Raw genomic sequence first — 23,375 nt, 5'->3', positions numbered from 1 at the left:
GACGTTCTATATACATAGCTTACTCTTCACCTTCAGTGTATCTATCCTAGTCACCTCTACTGTAGAGAATTTTTAAAATTATCTCCTTTATCTGTACCTCTCACAATTTTCTATAACTTTATTAGCTCTCACCGAGACTCCTCTGTTCCAATAAAAATAAACACACCCTATTCAGACTCTCCTCATGACTGAAACATTTAATCTCAGGCAATTTCCTGATGATCTTCTCTGCATCCTCTCCAGTGCAATCACATCCTTCCTATAGTGTGGTAGCCAGACCTGCACACAATATTCTGGTTGTGGCTTAGCTAATACTTTATAAAGTATACAAACACAACTTTGTTCTTAGATTCTATCTCCTGGCAAATGAAGGCAAGCTTTCCATATGTTTTCTTCCCTATCCTATCTGACTGTACTGCCATCTGAAGGACTTGACTCAAGGTCTCTATATTTCTTAATACTTCCATGGGCTCTTCTTTTCATGATGTAGTCTTAATTGACTAACCACAATGCCACTCCACTACAACTCACCAGCTCATACGTATCAGGATTAAACTCCATCTGTCAATGCTCTGGTCAGTTTGCCAGCTGATCAATGTCTTTCTATATCTTAAAATAATCTCCCTCACCATCACAACACAACGTATTTGTATGTCATCTGAAAAGTCATGCCCCCTACATTCACATCTAACTCATTAATGTATATAGTGAACAGCAAAAACCCCACACCAGTCCCTGTGATGTACCATTGATCACCAGCTCCCAGCCACTTAAATAATCTCTCAATGTCACCCTCTGTTTCCTATCACCAAGGGAATTTTGGATCCAATTTAAAAACTTTCCTTTGGACTCTAACCTGCTGGACCAGCGTTCCAAGGAGGGACCTTGTCAAAGGCCTTACCAAAATCCATGTCAGTGTGGATTATCTTCCCTTCGGGCTATAAATGAAAAAGGGGTTAGAAGTGGAGAAATTATTTTCTCTCATGGGGAATATCAAGACCAGGAGGGTGTAATCTTGAAATTAGTGCTGGACCACTGGTTGAGCACACCCATTTTTGCAATAAGGTCCAAACTGTTGTGGCATGGATGAAATCACCTGAGAGACAGAGTTACTGGTCAATACAAAGCAGCTTCTTTATTCGACAAAGCAAGGTACAGCAGGCATCTTACTGACGGAGACGCTTTCGGTGGAAAGGTCTGCTAGCCCAATGTGGGCTCAATATTTATTTGCTAAACACAAAGGGCAATCCCTACCTACAAAGTTACAGACAATGTATCAACAATGCTTTCTTTTGAAGCTACATAAACATCCCACCTTCTGATTTCATCCTTTCCTCCTGACGAATGCATGTCTGGGTTGGTACTCCCAGCCTTTAGGAGTGCAAGTTAAATCCACAATATATTTATTTGGTATTTTACGTGCTAACATAGATGACAATTCATATTTATAAAGTATAGATAAGGCTGTCTTCGAAACTACCTGTAAACTTCACACTTCCATCCGCAGCGTCTGGCTAGTATTCTGATATTCACAGCTTTTAGAAAATGCATTGTTGTGAACTCAATCCACAATACTTTGTCAAACAGAAGACTGGTGGCCAGAGTCATTTAAGTGTAAATGAATCACCTACCCAAAAACTCACTCTAACACAGACTAATATCTAATTCATTTCTGAGGACTCCTCATATAAAAATGGAAATCCCAAAACTCTCAGAGAGATTCCCATTGCAATCACTTAGACTCTGGTCAGTTGCTAGAGTTGTTCTGAAGATAAGACCATAGGACCATAAGATATAGGAGCAGAAGTAGGCCATTCTTCTCATCGAGTCTGTTCCGCCATTCAATTATGGGCTGATCCAATTCTTCCAGTCATCTCCACTCCCCTGCATTCACCCCATACCCTTTGATGCCCTGGCTAATCAAGAACCTATCTATCTCTGCTTTAAATACACCCAATGACTTGGCCTCCACAGCTGCTCGTGGCAACAAATTCCACAGATTTACCACCCTCTCACTAAAGTAATTTCTCCACATCTCAGTTCTAAAAGGATATCTTTCAATCCTGAAGTCATGCCCTCTTGTCCTAGAACCCCCTACCATGGGAAATACCTTTGCCATATCTAATCTGTTCAGGCCTTATAACATTTGGAATGTTTCAATGAGATCCACCCTTATTCTCCTGAACTCCAGGGAATACAGCCCAAGAGCTGCTAGATATTCCTCATAAAGTAACCCTTTCATTTCTGGAACCATTCTCAGGAATCTTCTCTGAACTCTCTCTAATGTCAGTATATCCTTTCTAAATAAGGAGCCCAAAACTGCACACAATACTCAAAGTGTGGTCTCATGAGTGCCTTATAGAGCCTCAACATCGCATCCTTGCTCTTATATTCTATACCTCTAGAAATGAATGCCAAAATTGCATTCGCCTTCGTCACAACCAACTCAACCTGGAGGTTAGCCTTCAGGGTATCTTGCACAAGGGCCCCCAAGTCCCTTTGCATCTCTGCATTTTGAATTCTCTCCCCATCTAAAAAATAGTCTGCCTGTTTATTTCTTCCACCAAAGTGCATGACCATACACATTCCAACATTGTATCTCATGTGCCACTTCTTTGCCCATTCCCCTAAACTATCTAAGTCTCTCTAGAGGCTCTCTGTTTCCTCAACACTACCCGTTCCTCCACCTATCTTTGTATCATCGACAAATTTAGCCACAAATCCATTAATACCGTAGTCCAAATCATTGACTTACATCGTAAAAAGCAGTGGTCCCAACATCGACCCCAGTGGAACTCCACTGGTAACTGGCAGCCAGCCAGAATGTTCCCACTCTCTGTTTTTTTCCAACCAGCCAATGCTCCACCCATGCTAGTAACTTCCCTGTGATTCCATGGGCTCTTATTTGTTAAGCAGCCTCATGTGCGGCACCTTGTCAAAGGCCTTCTGAAAATCCAAGTACACCATGTCCACTGCATCTCCTTTGTCTACCCTGCTTGTAATTTCCTCAAAGAATTGCAATAGGTTTGTCAGGCAGGATTTTCCTTTCAGGAAAGCATGCTGGCTTTGGCCTATCTTGTCATGTGCCTCCAGGTACTTCATAATCTCATCCTTAAGAATCGATTCCATCAACTTCCCAACCACTGATATCAGGCTAACGGTCTATAGTTTCCTTTCTGCTGCCTCCCACCCCTCTTAAATAGTGGAATAACATTTGCAATTTTCCAGTCATCCGGTACAATGCCAGATTCTATTGATTCTTGAAAGATCATCATCAATGCCTCCACAAACTCTCCAGCTATTTCCTTCAGAACCCGAGGGTGCATTCCATCAGATACAGAAGATTTATCCACCCTCAGACCATTAAGCTTCCTGAGCATCTTCTCAGTCGTAATTTTCACTGCACAAATTTCACTTCCCTGACACTCTGGAATGTGCGGTATACTGCGGACATCCTCCACTGTGAAGACTGATGCAAAATATGCATTCAGTTCCTCTGCCATCTCTGCATCTCTCATTACAATATCTCCAGCGTCATTTTGTATTGGTCTAATATCTACCCTCAACTCTCTTTTACTCTTTCTATACTTTAAAAAAAAGCTTTTGTATCTTTGATATTAGTTTCCTCTCATAATTCATCTTTTCCTTCCAAATGACCTTCTTGGTTTCCTTCTGCAAGTTTTTAAAAGCTCCCCAATCCTCTACCTTCCCACTAGCCCTGGCTTCCCTGTATACCCTCTTATTTGCTTTTACTTTGGCTCTGACTTCACTTGTTAGCCACTGTAGTGTCCTTCTACCCTTTGAAAATTTCTCCTTATTTGGAATATATCTGTCTTGCACTTCCTTCATTTTTCACAGAAACTCCAGCAACTACTGCTCTGCTGTCTTTCCTGCAAATGTCCCTTTCCAGTCAACTTCGGCCAGTTCCCCTCTCATGGCATTGTAATTTCCTTTATTCCACTGAAATACCGACATAGTGGATTTTATTTTTTCCCTCTCAAATTTCAATGTGAACTCAATCATATTGTGATCATTGTTCCCTAAGGGTTCCTGAACCTTAAGCTCTAATGATGCAGTACTAACTTCTTGAAGATTTCCAGATTATTCGGTATCCACAAGATAATGTTACAGCTCTAGAAAACTGTGGTTAGACCACACTTGGAGAATTGTGTTCAGTTCTGGTTGCTCCATTATAGGAAGGATGTGGAAGCTTTAGAAGAAGCTGCCTGGACTAGTCTTATGCCAATAGCTTGACAAACAAGGACTTTTCTCTTTGGAGTAAAGGAGGATAAGGGATGACCTGATAGAGGTGTACAAGATGATAAGAGGCATAGGTAGAGTAGATAGCCAGAAACCTTTTTCTCAGGGGGGAAATGGGTAATACAAGGAGTCATAATTTTAAGGTAGTTGGAGGAATGTATAGGGGGATGTCAGAGGTAGGTTCTGCGCACAGACATTGGTGGGTGCATGGAATGTCCCCCCAGGGGTGGTGGTAGAGACACATACATTAGGGGCATTTAAGAAACTCTTAGATAGGTACATGCATGATATGTGGGAGGAAAGTGTTCGAATGATCGTGAAGTAGCCATAAGATTGGCACAGCATTGTGCGCCGAAGGGCCTGTACTGTGCTGTTATGTTCTATATTCTAGGTTTTATTGCTGGAAAAGTTGGTTGCTGAATTGCTAATATAGGATGAGATACTCCATTTATTTCATTAACAAGGGATTCCTGTCAGGGATAATTTTACATTTTTGAAATAATTGAGGTAACTTCAAGGTATTTAATTGTTTTAAATCATTTTTATTGTTTGTTTCTTTAATAAAAATAACCTCAGTTTCTGAATTTCTAATCATTTTAAGCATTCCTGATTCATTCTTTTAATAAATGTTTCAATATTTTTTGCTGTTTATCAGCATCAGAGACAGTCACAAATGTTCCAAGATCTTAAATGTTTTGATAATTAGTAAGCCTTGCAACTTGGCATCACCAGGTGTCAAAACATCACTAGGTTCACGGGCTTTACTATTTATGACAGGAGCACCTCACCAATCAGGTGTTGACATGGTGATGGAAGTTGCCATTGGAAACTCTTTCCAGGTAAGTGTGGAGCTAGCAGCTTGGAGACTTAGTAAGTGCAGACAACTCTCTACTCAGAGAAGGGTACTTAGGACATGACCACAGCATTAATATTGTGTGACATCGCATTGAATAAAGTTAGATGTATGTCACTCATGTTATACATGTTCTCTCTCATAAAATGGTGCAGGAATAAACAGCTCATACAATTTCAGTAGTTAGTTAATAACTACACGGTGTTAAAATCTTATCTTTCTGTTCTGTATTTTAGAAATTATACAGATCTGGCTGGGAGAAATCAAAGAAGAAGGGTTATAACCTGAAGCCTGATGCTATTTCTATAAGGGCTGCAAAGACTTCAAGGGACATAGCTAGTGATGTAAGTAGTCATTAATAATCTATTCAGAAATAGTTCATTACATATTTACACTTGGGAGGCACAATTTTCACTTTGGACATTGAAAACACATGAAAATGCTTATTTGTAATATATTCCTTTCTGTACTGCATATAGCATATGAATTTTCCTGACCTTTTTGATTCAATTTCCATTTTTTTGTTGTACTTCTCAATGTGATAGAATTGAATGTGCATAGGACTCTTTGCACATTCAGTTAGTGAACTGCAATAAAATAGAAAAAAAAATTGGATGATTTAACCTTTGACTTTCCAAATTTCATTTGCTGCCATCAAAACATCTTGGGAATATTGGGTGTTACGTACCCCGTAGCTGGGTTGCCAAACCAGCAGAAATGGACCACTTAGTTGGAGTCTGGATTACTGGAACTAAGAAAGTTTTATTAAAGAAATAAGTTACACAGTACTCTAATAGTAAGGATATAAATGCAACAGGTTAGCAATGGTAAAACACACGTTTACACAGAACTAGGATAATAAGAATCAATTAAGCTCTATCGCAGTCTAGGGGTAAAATGATCAGTCTTAAGTGATGTAGAGTTCAGTTCAGCTGAGTACAGTTCGCAGTAATCGCTGTTGTGCCGTTGGAAAGAGAGAGAGAGCGAATATGCAAATTTTCTGATTCAAAACAGACCTTTGATGTTCCTCGCAGTTAGCTTTCGGGCGAGCCCTTTTACTGTCTTCTGAGGTCACCGACTGTGACCCCTCTGTTCCAGATACGATCGTCCTTCCGCGGTGAACCCAGCACCCAGGCAAGGGCGGACACACACACCAGGTTCCCTCCGATCGTACCTTTTCACCCTATGCGTCTATGGTCGGTCCCTCAATCAGACCTCCAAAACTCTTACCAACTTGTGGGGGCACACTGCACTTCCAGGGTCTCGTTATCTCGTGATCTCGTGGTGTCTCTCTTGCCTTAGCGAACCTGTTCCTTTTATCCCCCTGCTGGGGTATCGCCTGTCCATCAAACTTCAAACAGTTCAGGTTCAAAGCAACCGGTCTGACAATACTCGGAAATGTGTCTCTTTTCGTTAATCTCTCTCATCTCTCATTAACATTTCTGAATGCTGCTCCATTGTCTGACTTATCTCTCTCATTAGCATCAATCTTCTGATAACTTGGTCTTTTGTCACACCCCTATCCTTCAAAGGATTTTTACTAGGGTAAAAATTATAGGCATGAATATATTATTAGATACACACAAATATACATGGTCATCAGTTATTTGGCTAATACAGAGAACTTTAAGTTGTCAACACCTTGACAGACAGTCAACAATCACCTTTCCGTTCCTTTTATATGTTTTATTTTAATAATCCTCTAAGACCAGGCTCCAATTAGCAAACTTCATAGTGGCCAAAAACACTAATGGGTTGAGATCAGTGCAAATGACCAGTGGTTTCCGTGCCGGGCAAATATAAACCTCAAAATGTTGTAATGCTAGTATGATGGCCAGCAACACTTTCTCCACAGTGGAGTAATTTCTCTGATGGATATTAAATTTCTTAGAAAAATAAGCGACTGGGTGATCAACCCCCTCTTTGTCTGTCTGCAACAGCACCGCCCCGGCTGCTTCGTCGCTAGCATCTGTTGCTAGGGAGAAGGGTTTTGAAAAATCAGGTGCATTCAGCACAGGATAATGACACAAAATCACCTTCAGACTCTCGAAGGCTTGTTGACAAAGGTCGTTCCACACAAGCTTCGCATTCTTTGGCAAGAGCTTAGTAAGAGGGAGGGTAATATCCGCAAAGTTTTTGCAAAACTTCCTATAGTACCCCACCATCCCCAAGAATCTTCTCGGGGCTGTCTTGTCTGTTGGGGTGGGGACTTCAGAGATAGCCCGCACCTTAGCCTGCATCGGTGCCAGCTGACCCTGTCTTCCCACAAATCCCAGATAAGTGATCTTTCCATGGCTGAATTCACTTTTTGCGAGGTTCACTGTCAGGCTGGCTTCAAACAGCTTTTTAAACAGTTCCTCCCACATGTCACTCCAGACTACTACATCGCCAGTATACGCTTCTGTGTTCTTTAGCCCTTTTGTCACTGAATTAATCATCCTATAGGGGTGTTGCTCACTAGGCTGACCTGATGTGACAACAACACCATGTCCCGGCTCTTTGCATCGCCTCGAGACATCCGGACATACGTGTGCGTGCCGTTTAATTAGCTGTCTTAGTGGGTTGCTCTGCTCGGGGGTTAAGGGAGAGACCTTATCAGCAAAGCTGGCCAAAACAATAGACTTCTCCCATCTGGTCGGCACCATACTTATCTTTTCGAAATGGGTTTTCCCCTTATCAGGTGGCACCCTAGCCTCATTAGTTTTCGTGATAACACCGACTAGGTCTGTTCGCCTATCGTGGCAAGCTGTTAGCATATCAAAAGCCTGTAACTGTGTTAGCTCATGTCTACAGTAGTCAACAGCATCCTTCCTCCTGTGCGGGCAGTAAAACTCTTTCATGATTCTATCGACTATCTTCCTCCCCCCAAAATGTCCACCGAGGGGTATCTTGTGGGCCAGGTTAAGAATCTCATCCCCATCAATTTTCGGCACCACCCCCCATTCCTTATCTGCGGCCACGGTACTTGGTCTCCATCTCCTCCTTAGTACTCCCTCCTTCACATAATAGCCTACTGGCTCCCTTTTTAATTCTGCTTCAGAGAGAGCTGTCTCCGTCAAAACCATCAGCTCCTCGTCTCGCTCCTGTGCCCGTACAAATTCCTTCCTTGCTAATGATAGGTCTACCTCAGCATCCGTTTCACTATGCCCCTTCTTTTCACTTTCTAACCCCTCCTGGTACAAGGCTGGTAAAAGCGTCCCAGCTAAATCTATATTCGCTTCGGCAGCCTTTCTGGACACAGGCCGAGTCACTGCGCAAACGGGATAAACCTGTGAGTCCATGGGTGGGGCCTCAATGCTGGCAGGCTGGCTCGTCAATCTTACTACTGGGTACACCTCTCCGCCGGCGAAGTCATTACCGAGTGAAGCCTCCATGTCTTCCATCGGTAGTTCGGGCCTCACCCTGATCATGACCGGTCCGGAGACCAAGTTGCTTTTTAGGTGTATCTGGTACAAAGGTACTGCTTCAGTCCCTTTTCCAATGCACTTTATCACCCTGACCTCCCCATTCTGGGTCTCTGAACTAAAGTCTAACACACTCTTTAATATCAATGCCTGACAAGCTCCAGTGTCTCTCCAGATCCGTACTGGAACTGGGTTTAACCCCTCCTTCACCGACACCAATCCGGCCTAGATAAACCTCTCGTGCCCTTCCTGAACTTTATCAGACCTCTTCTTCCCTAGCGGTTTGTTTACCAGCTCAATACAGCCAGTCGGAACCGTCGTTTTCCCTTTCCCCGTCTCCTTCTTTGGGGCAAAGCACCTGGACGCAAAGTGTCCGGCTTTCCCACAATTATAGCAGACAACCCCAGGAGACTTCCTACCAAACTGCTCCTGGTCTACCTTATCCTTCTCACTAGTCCCCAGCTTACTTTCTGACTTTTCTGGCAGACTCTCTCCGCCGTCCTGACTACCCTTCTGGTAGCCTTTACTTGGGGTAAACTTCGTTTTATGTGTCAACGTGTACTCATCCGCTAACTTAGCAGTTGCGGTTAAAGTGTCTGCCTCTTTCTCATCTAGGTAGGGTCTCATACCTTCAGGGACACAACCTTTAAACTGCTCAATCAGGATTAGCTGTAGCAGTCTGTCATAATCCCCATTGACCCCTTTCAAGGCGCACCAACACTCACAATATATATGCATCTCACAGGCAAACGCTAAATATGTGCGGCCCCACTGCTTCCTCGCATTCCGGAACCTCTGCCGGTATGCCTCCAGGACCAACTCATAAATCCTGAGTATGGCCTCTTTCACCACATCATACCTCTGGGCATCTTCTGCGGACAAAGCTGAGTAAGCTTGTTGGGCTTTTCCTTTAAGTACACTCTGAAGCAAAACAGTCCACTTATTCCTCAGCCAGTCCTGACTTGCAGCGACTTTTTCAAAATGTAGAAAGTACCGATCAACATCGGTCTCGTCAAATGGGGGAACCAGCCTAACCTCCTGGGTCACCCTGAACCCTTCACCTTGGTTCGGCATGGGCTCCTGCGCTGCCATCATCTTTAACCTCTCCAGCTCAAATTCTCTTTTCCTCTGTTTCTCTCTCGCTTCTCGTTCTAACTGCTTGTCCCTCTCTTCTCACTCCAACTGCCTGTCCCTCTCTTCTCGCTCCAACTGTTTGTCCTTCTCTTCTCGATCCAACTGTTTTACCCGGAACTCATGCTCGAGTCTCAATTTTTCAATCTGCAGCTGTACTGTTTCTGCACCAGGTTTTCACATAGATACCACCTCCAGCTCCCCTTGGGGAAACACACCTTTAGATACATAATGCTCAACGATAGCTCTGTGCATCTCCGCTCTCCTCATTGTCGACTTCCCCTTAAAAAGATTCAACCGTTTGGCCACAGCTGCCAATTCTGATTTCCTGGCATCCTCTAATGCCTCCAAGGTCGGCGCCTTTAGAAATTCCTCAATCTCCATTTCTGCTGTTTGCCTTTTCTTTCTTTCGGGAATTTTAACCCAATCAATTTACCCAGTCCCAAATTTAGCGTTCAAAATTGCGGACGAGAACCCCACTTATGTTACGTACCCCGTAACTGGGTTGCCAAACCAGCAGAAATGGACCACTTAGTTGGAGTCTGGATTACTGGAACTAAGAAAGTTTTATTAAAGAAATAAGTAACACAGTACTCTAATAGTAAGGATATAAATGCAACAGGTTAGCAATGGTAAAACACACGTTTACACAGAACTAGGATAATAAGAATCAATCAAGCTCTATCGCAGTCTAGGGGTAAAATGATCAGTCTCAAGTGACGCAGAGTTCAGTTCAGCTGAGTACAGTTCGCAGTAATCGCTGTTGTGCCGTTGGAGAGAGAGAGAGCGAATATGCAAATTTCCTGATTCAAAACAGACCTTTGATGTTCCTCGCAGTTAGCTTTCGGGCGAGCCCTTTTACTGTCTTCTGAGATCACCGACTGTGACCCCTCCGTTTCGGATACGATCGTCCTTCCGCAGTGAACCCGGCACCCAGGCAAGGGCGGACACACACACCAGGTTTCCGCCGATTGTACCTTTTCACCCTGTGCGTCTATGGTCGGTCCCTCAATCAGACCTCCAAAACTCTTACCAACTTGTGGGGGCACACTGCACTTCCAGGGTCTCGTTATCTCGTGATCTCGTGGTGTCTCTCTTGCCTTAGCGAACCTGTTCCTTTTATCCCCCTGCTGGGGTATCACCTGTCCATCAAACCTCAAACAGTTAAGGTTCAAAGCAACCGGTCTGACAATACTCGGAAATGTGTCTCTTTTTGTTAATCTCTCTCGTCTCTCATTAACATTTCTGAATGCTGCTCCATTGTCTCACTTATCTCTCTCATTAGCATCAATCTTCTGATAACTTGGTCTTTTGTCACATGGACAATATTCTGTCCATTAATTTTTATTTCAACAAAGGGAAGTTCTGTGGTAGCTACCAGTTTCTGATGCATGTAACAATTCAGGAACTTGCTTATACTTACACTTTTATACTTTATACTTTATTGTCACCAAACAATTGGTACTAGAACGTACAATCATCACAGCGATATTTGATTCTGCGCTTCACACTCTCTGGATTACAAATATTAAATATAAAAATATTAAAATAGTTAAAATAAGTAAATATTAAAAATATAAATTATAAATCATAAATAGAAAAATGGGAAATAAGGTAGTGCAAAAAACCTGAGAGGCAGGTCTGGGTATTTGGAGGGTATGGCCACAGATCCGGGTCAGGATCCGTTCAGCAGTCTTATCACAGTTGGAAAGAAGATGTTCCCAAATCTAGCCGTATGAGTCTTCGAGCTCCTGAACCTTCTCCCGGAGGGAAGAGGGACGGAAAGTGTGTTGGCTGGGTGGGTCACGTCCTTGATTATCCTGGCAGCTCTGCTCCGACAGCGTGCGGTGTAAAGTGAGTCCACGGACAGAAGATTGGTTTGTGTGATGTGCTGCGCCGTGTTCACGATCTTCTGCAGCTTCTTTTGGTCTTGGACAGGACAACTTCCATACCAGGTTGTGATGCACCCTAGAAGAATGCTTTCTACGGTGCATCTATAAAAATTAGTGAGGGTTTTAGAAGACAGGCCAAATTTCTTTAGTTTTCTCAGGAAGTAAAGGCGTTGGTGGGCCTTCTTGGCAGTGAACTCTGCTAGGTTGGACCAAGCCAGGTCATTTGTGATATTGACCCCGAGGAACCTAAAGCTTTTGACCTTTTCCACTTGCGCACCACCAATGTAAATTGAGTCGTGTGGTCCGCTACTCCTTCTGAAGTCAACAACCAATTCCTTCATCTTGCTGATGTTGAGGGATAGGTTATTGTCTTCGCACCATGCCACCAGGTTCTTAATTTCCTCCCTGTACTGAAACTCATCATTACCCGAGATACGGAATACAATTGTTGTGTCATCAGCAAACTTACATATTGAGTTCGGTGGAAACTTGGCTACACAATCATGGGTGTACAGTGAGTACAGCAGGGGGCTGAGTACACAGCCTTGTGGGGCACCGGTGCTCAGAGTGATTGTAGAGGAGAGCTTATCCTCTATTTTTACAGCCTGGATCCTGTCTGTGAGAAAGTTGAAGATCCAGTTGCAGATCTGAGTGCTAAGGCCCAGGTTCCGGAGCTTAGGATGACTGAGTTCAATTACTTACCGAGCAAGTGTGTCCAGGTGACTTGCACACTTTTGAACTCAATACTCTTAGTTTATCCTCTATGATTAACCTCACATATGAACAATCCTGAGTCTCATGTGGGACGAGATCATTCTGCTTTTCTTTTATTGAGTCAGATAGAAAGAATAGACCACCCAGATCCCCAAGCTTCCTCTACAATTTAATAAGGTCATGGCTGATCTGAACGTAACCTCACCATTCATAAGTTGTAAACTTTCATCTTCTTGTTTTTCGGTATCTACCTGCCTCTGATAAAAAACAGTCAAAGTCTCTTTCTACTGCCTTTTGAGGAAGAGTTCAAGAGACTCACAACTCTCTCGGGGGAAAAAAAAGATTGCCTAATCTCTGCCTTGAATTTCTGTTCTGTGTTTCAACAGTACCCCAAATTTCTAATTCTCCCAGAAGAGGAAACACCCTCTCTACATACATTCTGTCAAGAACCACCCCTCCCCCAGGATCTTAGATGTTTCAATCAAGTTTTTTCTCATATTTTAAATTTTAGCAGCTGCAAGCTTGGCTTGTCCACTCTTCCCTTCTAAGACAACCTGAGCATTTCAAGTTCCAGTTGAGTAAAATTCCCTGAAATCCTTCCAATGCACTCACATCCTTACATATTGTCCAGTATAACGCACAATAGTCCAGATGTGCTCTCACCAATGCCCCATAAACATGTAGCATCACCTCCCAGTTTTTGTATCCAGTTTCCCTAGCAATAAACAATTATCTTTCCTACTGTACATGCATATTGGTCATTTGAGGTTCATGTATTTGAACACTCAATTCTTTTTGTATCTGATATCTGCAGTCTGTCAATGTTTAAATGCTTCAGTTTTCCTTCTCAAACAGACAGGTTTTTTTTACTTTCCACTATTGTACTCCGTTGCCAGATCTTTGCCCGGTTTCTTAACTTATCTGTAATCCCACTGTAGCCTCCTTATGCCACTTCACAACCTACTCTTCTACCTGTCTTTGTGTCTGAATCTAGAACACTGTTAATGCTGATATGCATTTACTGTGATACTAAATGTGTCAAAGACAGTGCACTGAATTGGGTATAAGGGTTCCCTCATTAATACGTTTCCTGTTTCTATTTGGCAGTACAAATACAAGCAAGCCTATGAAAAATCGAGGGGAAAGCACATTGGTTTCCGTAGCCTGCAGGATGATCCCAAGCTTGTCCACTTCATGCATGTCGCTAAGCTACAGTCAAACCGTGAGTACAAGAAGGATTATGAAAAGTTCAAGACAAAGTACAACACACCATTAGATATGGTCAGCATCACAGCTGCTAAGCAGTCTCAAGCAGCGGTCAGCAACAGTAACTACAAACATCTAGTCCATCACTACGTTGCTCCTCCGGATTCAGTGAACTTGGTACTGGCCAGAAATATGATGAATATTCAGAATGATGTAAGTAAAGTAGAAAAAAAGGATGATTAAACAAAAATACAGTCAAGGTGTTTGTTACCCAAACGATTACAATTAGAATTGCTTTCTGCGCCACTTTTATTTTGTTTGAAAATAGCCAGCATGTATGTATATGATGATTTAATCCTTGTGCTTGTTATTTCAGAACCTCTATAAGTCAGAATACAATGATTTTATAAAGGGCACGGGCTGGATCCCCCTTGGCTCGCTGGAAAATGAAAAGAACAAGCGTGCTTCAAATATCCTGTGTGAGAAAAGGTATCGTCAGCACCCAGAGACATTAAAATATACCATTGATATGCAGTCCATGCCAATGGAGCTGGCGAAGACAAACGCCAAGATCATGGATATGGTATGAGTACTTACAACGCATTAATTTTGAAAGTAATTCATTATCTAATTCAAAGAATGCTTTATTAATCACCAGTCTTTAACCTTATAGAATTTGTATAAGGAATCTTGGGAAAAGGACAAGGTTCAAGTACATGTAATGCCAGACACACCTGAGATCACCTTAGCTAAAGTGAACCAGTATAACATGAGCCAGGTAAGTAAAATGGATCAGACAGTGTTGGTTTCAACTGAAAAACTTCAATGTATTTGCGTATAAATTGCAATGTAACAATGAAATGCAGACTGCTTCAAACTCTGAGAGAATGTGAAATGAAGTGAGACGGCAAATTATATTGAAAGGGAGATACAAGAAAGGGAATCAGAAGATCTGATGCTGCAGATCAGACGTAAAAAGCTGGAAGTTGCTGGAATCGTTTCCGCATCTTCCGAGCTGGCTAGCTTTGAGCTAAACCCCCGAACTGGGAGAACTGGTGGACCACAGTCTAGCCTCTACCCTTTGACCTGTTCGGCATAGGTGACCCTACCCTGACTCCAGCCAACATAGCTCTCCAGGTCATTGAGGCTCGCAAGCCTCCGAACCATGACAAGTTTGTGGTCCTCTTGGAGGATTTCTGCATCTATGGAAAGAGAAACTGAGTTCAGAATCAGAATCAAATCTAATGTCACTGATGTACGTGGTGAAATTTGTTGCTTTGCGGATGCAGTGCTTTGTAATACATCATAATAAAAACTATAAATTATACAAAGATATATATATATATATAATTAGTGCAAAAAGAGAGAGTAAAAGTATTTTAGGTCAAAGACCTTTCATCAGAATGAGTTAAAAGTCTGTCCCAAGCCTTATAGGCTCATCAGGCCGGTGCCCGTGGCGTGAAGCGACCGAGAGTATGAGACTCCACCCCTCCCCAGATAGAATGCCAGTCTATCGCGAGGTTAACCCCCAGCATTTTGCTAGTACCCATTTTCAGCTGAGTGGACTGGAGCAGTGTGTGGTTAAGTGCCTTGCTCAAGGACACAACGCGCTGCGTCGGCTGGGGCTCGAACTCACGACCTTCAGATCGCTAGTCCAATGCCTTAACCATTCGGCCACACGCCATGCATCAGAATGAGGAAAGAGGGAAAAGCAAGTTGGTTTCATGTGGCAGACAAGGCAGGGAAGGATGGATAGGACAAAGGGAATATCTCTGACAAGGTGAGATCAAGGTTGCTATAGGAATATGTTGCTGATGAAGCAACCTGGGTTAATGGACGGCAGTCAGAGAGTGGTACCATGATTACGGAAACTAAAAACCTATGAGTAAAGTCCAATCCGAGACAGAAAAATTAAAGAGTGGAGTGTAGGAGATGTAAACTGCAAGGCATTAAGTGCAGAGCAGGTCACACCCTGCTTACGGCGAGAGAAAAAACCCCGAGGCAGTATTCTGGATGAATGACCTCTGGCAGAATTGATTGGTTCTGATACAAGCAGTGAGAACAAATTACGTGAAACTGTTGAATTAAACACCTGAATTCAGTAGACTTCGATGTATTGGGTACCATGGTAGTGTGATGGTTAGCGTGATGCGATTGCAGCGTGGGGTGTTGGAGTTCAGCATTCAATCGTGGCATCCTCTCTAATGTCCTCTCCATGGGATGAGTGGGCTTTCTCCAGATCCTCTGGTTTCCTCCCACAGAATAAAGCCATGCCAGGTAGGTTAAATGATCATCGTAAATTGTTCTGTGATTAGATTAGGATTAAATTGAGCTTGTTGGGGATTACTGGGTGGTCGGTTCAAAAGGCCAGGTGGGCCTATTCCGCACTGTATCTCTAAATAATTTAATAGATAGAAAGATAAATTACCTAATTAATTAATTATCCAGACAGAAGAGGTATTGTTCCTTAAGATAAGGTTGGACATTATATCATGCTGCAGGCAAGAGACAGAGAGATCAGAGTGGGAGTGGAGTGGACTGGAGGTTCAAAATGGCAGACAATAGGAAGCTCAGGCCTTCGTGAAAGCATTCAACATTTTTCCCAAACTGTACCAGGGATAAGAAATCTAGAGGAGACCACATTGTGAGCAATATATGTGAACACTCAATTGGAAAAAGGGTATGTGAATTGTTACTTCTCCTGAAAGGACTCTTTGGGCCCCTGGGTGTCGGAAAGGAAAGAACTGAGAGGATAGTTGATGGCTCCTCTTGCAGTTGCTCGGAAAAGTTCTGCAAAAAAGGGAATGCTATCTGGAAGTAGGAAGACGGACTAAAACTTCACGAGTGCTAAAAATGCTGAAGGAGAAGAGAGAAAGTGGGTCTGTTGGTGGAATCTTGTTGAAACCATCGGAACTTACAGGGTCACTTTTATAAAGCAGAAGCATGACACTAAGAACTATTAGTTAGCATAGGAAAAAGCATTCAGTCGTCTTTGTGTGCCTGTGATCTTTTAGAATTGTTCTGGCAGAGTTTCAAGAATGTATAATTGAGTTTGGAGTAGCTTGTTTTCTATTAAGTACTGATGTATAAATATAATGAGGCCCTCCGTTAGTCAGGGTCGACCATGGATGTTATGTCCTATCTGTCTACGTGATACACAAGCCAGGGCCAGCATGATATGAAGAGCAAGCTCTTGCCTGTGCAGCAGGCTCCCCCTCTCCACACAGCTGATGAATCCAAAGGCACAGCAGAGACTGATACAGTTTGGCATCAGCGGCTTCGCAGGAGATGCCAGTCAGGATTTGAACTCAATGTAGGACTGCCTTAGGGAATCCAACTCTGGATTTTTCCTTGGGGTTTACTCCGAAGCCTTCACCGCAAGGCAATGGAGGATTGAAGACAGAGTTTTCCTTCTCCCAGATGAGCTGCCAACCACAGTTGTCAAGCCCCATTTGACTGAAGCGATTGGTTTTAAGGAATCGGTAACCTCCCTTTGCCCCTTCTCCTGTCAGTAGAAACGGTTCTTCCGGGATTAGGAGCAGACCAGGAGCTGAACCTGGTTGTCAGAGGCTATGTGAGATGGACGTCATTGAGATCATTTAGTAAGTAGTGGCAGCTTATTCCCACTAACCTCACCACCCCCTTCCCCAGCTATGACAACCTTAAGGAAGTATGTATATAATAATAACAAGTTACTTAGATATAATTACATATTTTTCTGTCTTGATGACTTTAATTCATAAATTTCAAACCCAAAGGATTATCTTATTCACATTCCTTTACAGAAAATGTACAAACTAAGCATGGAAGAAGCAAAGAAGAAGGGATATGATCTTCGTGTTGATGCCATTCCAATCAAAGCTGCCAAGGCTTCTACTGATATTGCCAGCAATGTAAGTGCTTTGATACCATTATACAGATCTGTTATTTTCCTTCGTTTTATGTTCTGTTGGTTATTCCTCACCTGAAGTGGTATGGTCCAATCAGCTGGCGATTTGACAGTCTGTGTTTCCAATGAGGATGTTGTAACATCATTTCAGCAAAGTTGATCAAATAATCCCCATGAGACATAGCTATTCAGTGGAGCTCTTGGGGAATTATTCTCAGCCATGATTTGGAGTCTGGCTACAATTACAAATGGCATAAAATGAGGAGACTACTGAGGCAGATACAATGTGGGTCCATGGTCCCCTCTTGTTCTCAGGGTGGAGGAGCAACACCTTATATTCCATTTGGGTTGCCTCCAATGTGATGGCATGAATATTGATTTCTCCTTCTGGTTAAATAAAAATCCCTTCCCCTCTGGCCACTTACCTCCTCTCGCCTGCCTATCACCTCCCCTGCGTCCTCTCTTCCTTCCCTTTCTCCTATGGTCCACTCTCCTCCCCTATCAGATTCCTTCCTCTCCAGCCCTTTATCTTTCCTACCCACCTGGTTTCACCTATCACTTTCTAGTTATCCTCCTTCCCCCCCCCCACCTTTTTATTCTGGCGTCTTCACCCTTCCATTTCCAAAAATTCAGCCCAAAAATTCGACTGATTATTCATTTCTACAGATGAAAACTCACCTGCTGAGTCCCCCCAGCATTTTGTATGTGTTGCTTCTCAAGAACTTGTTGTGTCTCTATGTGTTTGAAGAGGCAAAGCATGGATTATCTCCCAAACTGCCCAGCAACATCAAAAGGATATCCACAAGTTTTGGCAATGTCGACAGCTGAAGGAGTGTCCTATGCAGAATGTTGGAAGAAAGCCATAGTAAAAAAGATTGACAGAAAAATGGACTGAATCGTCTCATTCTGTACCTCTAAGTGCATGAACATTAGGTGTCCTGAAGCCAATGAGCTGAGCGCAAATGGATTTGCCACTATTTACAGACAATTGAATAAGCCGAGACTGAGTATTGTAGCTAAACCTTGCTCTCGACTGCTTGACCCAACTGAATCTTTGAATGGGCTTTGTTACGACATTGCCATTGAGTAGGTTGGGATATTATAGTTACACAATTGTTGTTGGAATATTGATCTAACTAAAAGAGAATAGACCTGATTATGTGACTTATGCCATATATTCATGACTTGTCTTCTTAAGTAATACATTATTAAGCAAATTTCTTCAATGAAGATTGCAATGTTGTGACCATATTCTAAGCTAAAAGGGCACAAGCAAAGATGTAATGTTGAGGCCTTATAAAGCACTGGTCAGACCATACTTTGAGTACTGTGAGCAATTTTGGACCCCTTGTCTAAAAAAAGATTTCTAACATATGAGAGGGTCCAGAGAAGTTTGGCAAGATTGATTCCAGGAATGAAAGGATAAATGTATGAGGAACATTTTATGGCCCAAGGCCTGTTCTCTCTGAAATTTAGAAGAATGGGGGGGTGGATTTCTCACTGACACCTCTTAAATACTAAAAGGCCTATCTAACCCTCTCACTGGGCTTGTATACAAACTCAATTCATTAGCTAACTCTGCTAAAACCCACGAGACTCAGCAGCGAGAAGGCCACCTTTCATAAACATGTATGTCTAAGGTTGGTATGATTTGGAGTTCAAACAGCCTTGATTTGAATAAATACTGCCCATACACAGTTATCAGTCAGCAAGAAATAATAGATCATACACTGCACAAAATTATAAAGAAAGTATATATACCAATTTCAGCTTTATCAAATTGTTATTAAGGAAAAGAAAAGAAAGAAGAAAAAAATAAAAGACCTTTCCAGTTAAACCAGTCCAACCAGCATGTGACTGTTGGAGCTCATACTGGAGTGTCCGAGGGTGTCTCTCTTACTCACGCACTGGACCCACGGACCGTGTGAAAGCACCGCCACATTCCGAACTTCCCTTAAAGTCCATCTCGGAACAACTGACTCTCTCTCTGGAGTATTGGCCCTCTTCCTTGGAGCCATTCGCCTTCACAAAGCACTTCTTGCAAGGGGGTCTGTCCTTCCAATGGCATTCTGCGGCATCGTTCCTTCTGTCCTCCTACGCAGCACCCACCAAACCAGACTACTGTCTGTCACAAACCTCTCTCCGCCTCGCTTTCTCGTGAACCTTTGCCTGGACCCATCATCCTGATTGGCTGGCTCAACATTGCTAAACTGAACAGCAGGGCTTCTCATCTGTAGCCGAAACCAAAACATTCTACCAGCAGGACACACTGAGTTTGCAGAAAAGTGCTAAAATGAAATACCTACAGCAAAGCAGTAGAAATCTTATTAGGACATTACACCTAGAGAGTGAATTTAGAGAGTATATTTTCTATAATGGGTGAGTCTAGGACCAGAGGGCACAGCCTCAGAATAGAGGGACGTCCATTTAGAAAGGAGATGAGAAGGAATTTCTTTCATCAGGATGTCGTGAATCTGAGGAATTCATTGGCACTGACAGCTTTGGGGGCCAAGACATTGGGTATGTTTAAAGTGGAGGTTGATATTTTCCTGATTAGTCAGGGTGTCAAAAATTACAGAGAGGAGGCAGGAGAATGAGGTTGAGAGGGATAATAAATCAGCTATGATGGAATGCCAGAGCAGACTCCATGGGCTGAATGGCTTAATTCTGCTCCTATGTCTTATGGTCTAAGTCACACAGCCTTTTATTTCACTAATGTCTTCTTTGTACTTTTGCCACTGGCAATTCACAGTATTTTTGAAGGGCAGTAAAGTGAAAGAAATCTGAGGAGAGTTTCATATTAAAAAGGGTTTCTGAGATACAGTTTTTCTTCATAATTCTGTTCCTTCAGTTTTCTCTCATTTGTAATTTGGATGTTTTTTTTAACTGATTACTAATTTATTTTAACAATTTCTTTCTTACAGTACAAGTATAAGCATGCTTACGAAAAGGCTAGAGGAAAGCATGTTGGTTTCCGCAGCCTGCAGGACGATCCCAAGCTGGTTCATTCCATGCATGTGGCAAAGTTGCAGTCTGACCGTGAATACAAGAAGAATTATGAGAAGAGCAAGACCAGGTATCACACGCCGTTGGACATGCTGAGCATCTTAGCTGCTAAGAAGTCCCAGGAAATAGCCACTAATGTCCATTACAAGCAAACTTTCCACCACTTCACTTACCTACCTGATGCAGTGGACTTGGACCGTGCCAGAAAGATGATGGATCTACAAAGTGATGTAAGCACATTTTTTTTTTGGAACTCTTCAAAAGAATATAAATTCAGTTTCAGTCCCTTCTTGTCAATACACTCTATTCAATAATAGTAAAAGCTTAGACATTCTGATTTCCCTGCTTTCACTGAGCATACAACTTCTTTTCTTCAATAATGTAGTTGTAAATTCAAAGCAAGATCTTTTCATCTTGGTTTTGAAATTATACTGGCTGCTGAATGTCGAAATGTTGAAACATCGGACCCAGCAGTTGTTCGTACGTTCATTTGGTATGTGCCATGTGATTATATTGTGGATGATCATGGCCCTTCCATGACTGTGATTGTTCTCAACAAATTTTTCTACAGAAGTGGTTGGCTATTGCCTCCTTCTGGGCAGTGGTGTCTTTACAAGATAGAGATTGTCTGCCTGGTGCCAGTCATTACAGTACTTATTAGGGACTGAATTAAGTAGTGTGTTTGCTAAAAGGATTAAGAATGAGCAGAAAGGACTTAAATGGCAAGTAAGTGGTGATCCTGCCAATCCATTTTTTTTCCATTTCCTAATTGAAAAGCCAGCCAGATTATCAGATTTGGAGGCCATGCCTGTGGATAACTAAGACTGTCACCATCTATTTAGAGATGAATAGAATGAAGCCAAGTGTTTGTTGAGTCAGGAGACTCCAGAACTATTACAGTACTAGGAGGAGAGTAAGCCAACCATGACATGACAACTCTTTGGACAAAAATCCAGTCAGTCCTATTCTCCCAATCAATGTCCATCATCATGAAAATTATTGTTCATTCACTGTCCATAGTCACGAAAATTCCCATGTGCTCTTCCATTTCTAAACTGAGTTACACTGTTTCCACTCTCCTTACAGACAGTAAGCTCTAGATCAGGGGTAGTGAACTTTTCTGACAACAAATCAATGTCCCAACAGAATATTTGCGCGTGCTATCTTAGGCACGCATGCCATAAGTTCACCACCTCTGCTCTAGGTCATAATTCCTCTCCGAATGAACAAAACCTTTTTACGCTCATCTCTCAGTATTTTCCCTGTTTATGAGCCATCTGATATTTGGGTAGCTTCTCTCTGCATGATTATTAATTTTCCCACTGTATGCATACATTCGCTTTTATGTTAGTTTCTGTAAGAACTGGATTTCAAAGGTTGAATACAAATGGCATGGTGAAGTCTGAGTTGGGGTCAATTCAGTGTCTTTTTTGTATCCTGTTAATCTCTCTAAAGCTGTATTGCAATTGATAAGTAAGACAGCACAGTCAAATTAATCATTAAAGGTGATTTTGACCTGCTGACGTATGTAGTCAGGGTTTGCCTTGTTTTATGCTGAGTGCACAGAAACCTAATCATCGTTGTTTTTGAAAAAATAGAACAATTATAAGGCTGATCTTCAATGGCTGAAGGGGATTGGCTGGAGTCCCATTGGTTCGTTGGATGTTGAAAAGGCCAGAAAAGCAACAGACATTGCAAGCGAGAAGAATTATCGCCAGCATCCAGAAAACTTCAAGTTCACAAGTTTGCCTGACTCCATGGAAATGGTCCTGGCCAAGACTAACACAGAACGGATGAAGAAGGTAGATCATTGGAAAAGTATTTTGGTGCTAAAGTGATTTTTTTCCCCACTTACTTTATATTTTAGAGAGATAGCACAGTAGCAGGCACTTCCAGCCCCATGAGTTTGCACTGCTCCATTATGCCCATGTGACCAATGACCTAATAACCCTTCTATGAAATGTGTGAGGAAACTGGAGCACCTGGAGGAAACTGGGGAGAACATCCTTACAGGCAGCGGCGGGAATTGAACCCACAGTCGCTGGCCTTGTAAAGCAATGTGTTCAATGCTACGCTACCATGCTGCCTAATCTGAGTACATGCCACCCAAGCACCTATAAAATTTATTTATTTATTTATTGAGATATAGCACGGAATAGGCCCTTCCGACCCTTCCTGCCACGCTGCCCAGCAACCCCTAATTTAATCCCCACCTAATCATGGGACAATTTACAATGACCAATTAACCTATTAACTGCAGCGTCTTTGGACTGTGGGAGGAAACCCACGTGAACGTACAAGCTCCTTACAGGCAGCGGCAGGAAGTGAACCTGATCCCCTGTACTAACCACTACACTACCTGAGAGTCTGAGCCTAATAAAGGCGGAATAAAGCTGTTAAATACAAAGGACTGGAAGATGGGTGGTGGTGTCGACTTGGCACAAGGAAACCTCCTAGGCAAGCTGACCCTGGTCTTAATCTCACTACATTTTCAATGAAATTTGCTAGAGGGTGGTCATTGGTGGACATGTTGATAATATTCCTTTCCCTAGCCCAAAGGCATTAGGTCAATTGGATTCAACAGTGTCTTGGCTGAGGCCAAGTTTAAATGTGTAAAGCTCTTTTTGGGTTTCTTATAGTTATTTTTAAACAAACTAAAAGTTACTTCTATTTTACAGAATCTGTACATAGAGGCCTGGGAGAATGACAAAATTAAGGTCCATGTACCAGCAGATTCTCCAGACATCATACAAGCAAAAGCCAATGCAATCATGCTCAGTAATGTAAGAACTATTTAAAAATAATAACTATTTGATGGAAGTTTAAATTGACATCCTGAATAACTAGTTACAAACACCCTCCTGTTTCAGAACAAGTACAAACTTGAATGGGAAAGATCCAAGAGGAAAGGTTATGACCTCCGGCCTGATGCCATATCAATAAAGGCTGCCAAAAATTCCTCAAATATTGCAAGTGATGTAAGTAAAAAACACTTGACAAATTTCAAACTGTGAAAGTTG

General features: G+C 42.4%; 1 protein-coding gene across 11 annotated transcripts in view; it reads left to right on the top strand.

Annotated features, from left to right (window-relative positions):
• The window catches only part of neb (nebulin), a 355,138-nt gene that overhangs the window by 103,391 nt on the left and 228,372 nt on the right, over positions 1 to 23,375 (top strand). For all 11 annotated transcript variants that reach the window (XM_072258677.1, XM_072258676.1, XM_072258675.1 and 8 more), the window contains exons 40-48: positions 5,350 to 5,457; positions 13,362 to 13,673; positions 13,837 to 14,043; positions 14,134 to 14,238; positions 17,246 to 17,353; positions 20,274 to 20,585; positions 21,954 to 22,157; positions 23,034 to 23,138; positions 23,226 to 23,333. In XM_072258677.1, the coding sequence (XP_072114778.1) occupies positions 5,350 to 5,457; positions 13,362 to 13,673; positions 13,837 to 14,043; positions 14,134 to 14,238; positions 17,246 to 17,353; positions 20,274 to 20,585; positions 21,954 to 22,157; positions 23,034 to 23,138; positions 23,226 to 23,333 (1,569 nt within the window). The remainder of the gene's footprint in view (positions 1 to 5,349; positions 5,458 to 13,361; positions 13,674 to 13,836; positions 14,044 to 14,133; positions 14,239 to 17,245; positions 17,354 to 20,273; positions 20,586 to 21,953; positions 22,158 to 23,033; positions 23,139 to 23,225; positions 23,334 to 23,375) is intronic.

Source organism: Mobula birostris, chromosome 5, assembly GCF_030028105.1.
Source record: "Mobula birostris isolate sMobBir1 chromosome 5, sMobBir1.hap1, whole genome shotgun sequence".
Classification (NCBI taxonomy): domain Eukaryota; kingdom Metazoa; phylum Chordata; class Chondrichthyes; order Myliobatiformes; family Myliobatidae; genus Mobula; species Mobula birostris.
This window is presented reverse-complemented; position numbering and strand designations above follow the sequence as displayed.